Source organism: Priapulus caudatus, unplaced genomic scaffold, assembly GCF_000485595.1.
Source record: "Priapulus caudatus unplaced genomic scaffold, Priapulus_caudatus-5.0.1 Scaffold304, whole genome shotgun sequence".
NCBI classification, from domain to species: Eukaryota; Metazoa; Priapulida; class Priapulimorpha; order Priapulimorphida; family Priapulidae; genus Priapulus; species Priapulus caudatus.
The window spans coordinates 80,070-86,461 of record NW_014577365.1 but is presented as its reverse complement, the minus strand read 5'-3'; the positions used below and the strand labels follow the sequence as shown (position 1 = coordinate 86,461).

Sequence of the window (6,392 nt, the reverse complement as noted above, 5' to 3'; positions counted from 1 at the left end):
CCCTAGTAGATAGATAGATAGATAGGTAGATAGATAGATAGATAGATAGATAGATAGTAGATAGATAGATAGATAGATAGATAGATAGATAGATAGATAGATAGGTAGTAGATAGATAGATAGATAGGTAGATAGATAGATAGATAGATAGATAGATAGATAGATAGATAGATAGATAGATAGATAGATAGATAGATAGATAGATAGATAGATAGATAGATAGATAGATAGATAGATAGATAGATAGATAGCTGGCGCTTCTCACAACAGCAGAATGGGTGCGCGGGAGAGGAAGGGGATGGGTCCGCTGACGTGAGAGTAGTGCGCTGTTTAGTTCCGTGGGTTCTATATACAGCGTTTGAATCAAATACAGATTCACCGCTTGATTTTGTATGTGTAGATGTAAGTGTTCAGCCGTAGCACAAGTCTCCGTGTCCGTCTTGTTGTGAGAGTCTGTTGACAAATGTAGTAGTGTACATATGAATGTGACAAATGTGGAAATCGAGTGGGGGAGAGAGAGCACGCGTGCGAGAGATATTTAGAAAGTAAAGAGAGACAGAGAGAGAGAGAGAGAGAGAGAGAGAGAGAGAGAGAGAGAGAGAGAGAGAGAGAGAGAGAGAGAGAGAGAGAAAGATGGTAACAGGAAGGTAGTGAAAGAAATAAAAATAAAATAATATAAAAGAGTCGCGTCATAGAGATGTAATATATATATATAATATATGCTATATCGTTGCAGCAAGGCACACGCATGCTGGTATCCCACGACATGGACATGACTAGTGCGCAGTACATTCAGTTTGTCTACAAGTATGGCTGCGGGGAATCAATGGCCCCGGGGTCAACCAGCAGTGTACTCGTGCAGTACTCCAGCAATGGTGGCATCACCTGGAATTTACTCAAGGAAATCAAGAACAGGTGAAGAGCCCCCGTAGCAACTGTCAAGTATAGTGAGACGCGTTAACGCTAAATATTAATATCAATACGTTGATTATTCACGCTTTCTCCGCAATATAATTAATGTATTTATGTTCCTGATGAAGTCGTAATATATTTGCATAGAGATATATGGTATGAAACAATTGTATGTAGTAATTGCAGAGGTAATGCGTTGATCGAAATAGGTAATTATTTAATTAGTTCCGAGGTTATGCATGGCTAAACAGTTGTTCACTGTCTTCCACACAGAGAGGCGATTGAGCCCCGATTCATGCACCTAGACTTCCCCTACCAGGGCAAAACAAACTCCACGCGAATCCGCCTGTGGCAACCCCAGCACGGAGGTGAGTAGGGCTTCCTTAGATGGTCAGGGTTTCCGTTTATGTGCGTGTTGCCTACTCCTCCGATAAGGCATGGTGCTGCCACCTTTTGCATAAAAAAACATCTAATTCGCCGATCCACCGCGTGATTTCTGAATTCTGTTATTTGCCGAATAGGTCCCGATGCTAACGTGTGGGCGGTGGATGACATAGTTGTTGGTGGCGAGACAATTGCTCCCAATGTCATCTATGACCCGCTGACCTCTGCTCCCCAGGGAAACGCTTTCCTGTTCTGGCCAGGAGGCAGAACGGATGCTTACTGTTCCAGGTGTTATACTAGCTTACACTCGTCGTTATTACTAATAGTTCTACACGTGTTACCAGCATATTAATATAGTAAATGAGTATAGATACTTTTAGGGTGTTACTAAATAATGTTGTCATCTTTAGGGGGATGGGTTAGAAATGTATGTGTGATTGCTCGGTACCCCACGTTAGTGTTGAACCATCTTTCATGTACGATTGACCATAAAACCATTGTTTAAAGAATTCACAACTACAATAAGTACATGTACTTAACGTATTGCTACAAATTCAACATGGTGGGTCCCATTACTTATTGTCACAGTACCATGGCAACACATTTGTCATCTACGCAGTTATCAACGTTGAGTAAAGTTGACACTCTTTGTTTATTTTCATCAGTGGCCAGCCGGCGCTAGTTTTCGACAGATTCAGCGGACAGAGGGCGCTCTATACGAGAGATATACAGGTTGATCAGGGCTCTGTTATACAGTTTGAGGTAAGAATCGGGTAATTAGAGTTACTGCTAACTGAAGTTGAGTTGCTGCGTATGGGATACTGTAAAGCTGTAGTCGTTCCAGATAGAAACTATAAGTGTGGAGTGTATATCAGAAGATTGACGTATGAACATTGTCTTCGTATATATATATATATATATATATATAGAGAGAGAGCGATAGAGATAGAGAGAGAGAGAAGGAGAATGGTAGGGATGGAGTGCAGATGGATGAGTGAGAAAAACGAGATAGTGAAATGACTGAGCCATCGGCTACAGAGGAGCTTGTGTGGATATTGGTGATCCAGTGGCTCTAGTTAAGTTTGTATGGATTTAGCTCATAGATCTCTCATTTTGATTGTTTTCAGATTAGAGTTGGCTGCGGTGGGGAGGGTAACGCTGATAATCCTGTCCGGTTTGAGGTGTCGACGGATAGTGGGGAGACGTGGTCGCTGGTGCTGGGTGCAAGCTCTAACAGTGCCACCACGGCCGATTCAGGTTATTATTATTATTATTATTAAAGCTTTATTGCATGTAATTCAAATACAAGTACATGTACTGAGGACAGTCTTTTTCATGGAGAAAAAATCTGATGAATGCAATGGTGGGTGCAAGCTCCAACAGTGCCACCACGGCCGACTCGGGCATTTCTTCTTCAGCTGTTACTTTCAACAAATGATTTGCACAGAAATTGCATAGCAAGTGTTGGCAGTGTTGGTTTACGTAGAGATCTGTGCAAGCTATATCTGTTCTGTGCTTCTATGGGTGTGTTTTATATTTCAGGTTGTGGCGAGCAAGATGGCGTCTCACCAGGCGGCAGCAGCATCTGCAGGTGGAGCGAGACAAGGCCGAGTATCTACTACAAGGATGGCTCGAGGGAGTGGATGCGCGTGACTGTTCCCTACACCAGCATACATTACTGCGGGTACAGAACCAATCACACCGATCACACAACCAACCACCATCTCATAGCCAAGAGATTTCGTCTGCTCAGCGGTCCCTCCATCCTCGGTGTATCTTCCTATGTCTTTATTTGATCTATGTCTATGTTTTTTTATAGCTTTTTTTGCATGTCTTTTCCTTCAGTGCGGCGCGATTCAGGTGGTTCCAGGGAGACTACGATACACTGGACTTGCCGCCAACCTGGGCTCTTCAGAACCTATACGTCGGGCCCGCCTGTGTTCGGCACTGCGGCGGTAGAGGGCGCTGTATCAACGGCGACGTGTGCGTTTGCGACGAGGGCTACAGTGGGGAGTTCTGTGAGCTGGCTGCTAGTCCAAACCCTTCATACATCAAGGAGAGCTTCCAAGGTTCTACATTGTTTTATCACGCGACTCAGAAATCTTTTCGTATGGATGTGATTCTATACTGTGGTTTACTGTATGAATTAATTAATGAATTAAGCTCCCACGTTAGCCACCTACGATAGCCCTGAGATAAAAAATCTCAGGGTGTATAAATTATCATGCTATTTTGTTATTAATCATTTATCATTATTCATCATCCCATATCTATTGGCCGGCGAAACACTCCAAACTCGATTTGTATTTGTGATGGCATTGTTATCAGTCCATAATTACCAGCATGAAATTGCCACGGAGGATTATATATGCACTGAGCTTGACTTGTCTGTGCCATGTGCTGCCATCTAGATGCGGCCGTTGACACGAGCCGGTGGCTGCATGTGAGTGGAGCAGAGCTAGATGACTTCTGTGGGAGTGACGTATCGAGTCGCTCGCTCCACTTCACTCTCCCGGGCGAGCGCGCCTTGACATCCCGTGACCTTGACCTGAGATTTGTCAGGTGAGTTGTCGTCGTCGGTCGGGTTTTCGGGATTTTTGCGCCCGTGTGCCTCGATGAATGTTTAATAGAATGGTTTGATGAGACGTTGTCTCTCACACCCTTTCTCTCCCTCTCTCCTCCTTCTGTCTCTCTCTATCTATCTTTCTCCTCCGGCAATCTCCGCACATCCTTTCCTCATTCCCTAGCTATCTCTGCTATGTGTCCCTGCTGCTATCTATCCCAGCTGTTAACTATCCCTGCTCCTATATCTGCTATCTAACTCTGCCCCTGCTCCTATATCTGCTATCTAACTCTGCCCCTGCTCCTATATCTGCTATCTAACTCTGCCCCTGCTCCTATATCTGCTATCTAACTCTGCCCCTGCTCTGCATTGCAGCTCGGTACAGTTCCACCTGAGCCTCGGCTGTGGCAAGCCGCTGCCTAGTCGCGGGGTCACGCCGGTGCTCTTCCAGTACTCGACGGACGCCGGAGTCTCGTGGACGACGATCGAGACGTTTGGATTTCTCGGCGAGGGCGAGGAGTCCGACTACTTTGTTCTGGACGTTCCCGAGGCTGCGCGCACTGCCGCCACGCGTCTGCACTGGTTCCAGCCAAGCTGCGACGGCACGTTCGCTGCTGACTGGAGCATCAGCCAGGTGAGCACACGCGTGCTGCCATCTACCGGCTGTATTCGCTGCTAAAGTGATTTTTGTTTGAAATTCGTTTCTGTTGCGTATATATTCTGTATTGTCTGTAATTATTTATCATTGTTTTTTTTGTTTTTTTTAAAATTTATATCCTCTTAGCTATTGTACGTTGTGTATTTCTGTGTGGTAACACGGGAATTGTTCTGTCATTGTCTTCGTTATTGGTGCTGTTACTGCTGCTGCTGTTGTCGTTGTTGTTGTTGTTGTTGTTGTTGTTGTTGTTGTTGTTGTTGTTGTTGTTGGTGGTGGTGTTGTTGTTGTTGGTGGTGGTGTTGTTGTTGTTGTTGTTGTTGTTGTTGTTGTTGTTGTTGTTGTTGTTATTGTTGTTGTTGTTGTAGTTGTTGTCGTAGTTGTTGTTGCTGTTGCTGCTGCTGCTGTTGTTGTTGTTGCTACTGCTGCTGCTGCTATCATTGTTCTTGTTGTTTTTCTTTCTGTTGACCCCACTATTATAGAACCGTGTGCGGCGAATTAATTATTTATCATCGATGCCTTCCTTTACAGGTCTACCTCGGTGGAGTTGACAAGGCAGAGCTGGTGATGCGAGATGACTTCAGCGCGGACGAGGAGGAGGAAGAGGACGATTTCTGGATCCGGCAGGCAGGATTCCGCCACGGTGCCTACTGCGGCCGGCTAAGCAACGCTCTCGTATTCGACGGTACGGCGATCTGTGCCTCGCAAGTTATCCCGTTAGTTACCCGTACAGGAAGCTTCCGGACTCTCCTGAAGCTAATTCAAGGGGAAATATATTCGAATCGGTTTGCAAGCACAGCAATTTAAAGCACGTGAATAGACGCTCGAGGAATTGCTTATGCGCTTAGTGTTTTCCTAGTTTATATTATTATTGTACTTGTTTTTTCTCTCGAATAAACACATCAGATGAAAACTCGAGTTACGCACGATTAAAAAAATTTGTAGGAGTGAGAATGATTTAGAGCCTGTCGGTGTGATGAAATCACGTGCTCGCGATAGCTGTTTCTTTACATTGCAGGACCGGACAAGGCCAGGTTTGCCGTCTCTACAGGAGTGCAGGTCACTGAGCTGTCATACATACAGTTTGATTTGGCTATGGGCTGTCTCCCCGGGCCGTGCTTCAGTATGTGCAACTTCACACACAATACTCTCAGCTACATCTAAGCTAGCATACTCCCTGTGATGTCGAACAACGCAGAATTGTCTTCAGTCTGACCGCAGTGGTGACGTAGCAATAGAAAAATATCGGTTCGTGACAGCAATATACATGTGTCCTAAGAAAAATGGATAAGACATGATTTCTCAAGTTCTCAAGTCATCTATTTGTTGTTGTAGGCATAAACCTTGAATTCTCAACGGATAATGGCAAGAAGTGGCAACTGATTGATAGTGGCTGCAATCCTTCAGACGTGTCCTGCGATCATTTCTACGAGTCGACTAGCTTTGCATCAGATCTGAACAAGGCATGGACTAGAGTAACACTTAAATTGCCACTGTACACTGTGTAAGTTTGAAACTAGTTAACGTAATCCGTCGTGATTAATTTTAATAATGCTTCATTTATTTATCATCAAACTAGACCAATTTGTTGACTTAATTTAATTTATTTGAATAAATTCGTAATCAATATGGAAATCATTACTCGTTTAATCCGGTTCTCAACCTTTTATTTGGATAATTATGAAACATTTAATGGAAAAAAAGATCTGATTTGCGTACATTTAACTTGTGCGCAATGAAACAGCAGCTAGTAATCAACGAGCCACCAAGTATTTTTGTACCTGTGTGAAAGTAGCACAATGGTGTGTTACGTTAGTAGCAACTCTCATCATTACCTCTGCCAAGGAGGTTATGTTTTCGCCCATGTTAGTTTGTTGG

General features: G+C 44.1%; 1 protein-coding gene across 1 annotated transcript in view; it reads left to right on the top strand.

The window, feature by feature from the left end:
- Positions 1 to 6,392, top strand: part of LOC106808781 (reelin-like) — a 50,271-nt gene that overhangs the window by 38,300 nt on the left and 5,579 nt on the right. Inside the window, exons 17-28 of the mRNA XM_014811632.1 lie at positions 737 to 915; positions 1,186 to 1,280; positions 1,434 to 1,584; positions 1,962 to 2,058; positions 2,424 to 2,553; positions 2,839 to 2,980; positions 3,142 to 3,365; positions 3,708 to 3,858; positions 4,235 to 4,493; positions 5,046 to 5,199; positions 5,533 to 5,637; positions 5,850 to 6,016. Coding sequence (XP_014667118.1) covers positions 737 to 915; positions 1,186 to 1,280; positions 1,434 to 1,584; positions 1,962 to 2,058; positions 2,424 to 2,553; positions 2,839 to 2,980; positions 3,142 to 3,365; positions 3,708 to 3,858; positions 4,235 to 4,493; positions 5,046 to 5,199; positions 5,533 to 5,637; positions 5,850 to 6,016 — 1,854 coding nt within the window. The remainder of the gene's footprint in view (positions 1 to 736; positions 916 to 1,185; positions 1,281 to 1,433; positions 1,585 to 1,961; positions 2,059 to 2,423; positions 2,554 to 2,838; positions 2,981 to 3,141; positions 3,366 to 3,707; positions 3,859 to 4,234; positions 4,494 to 5,045; positions 5,200 to 5,532; positions 5,638 to 5,849; positions 6,017 to 6,392) is intronic.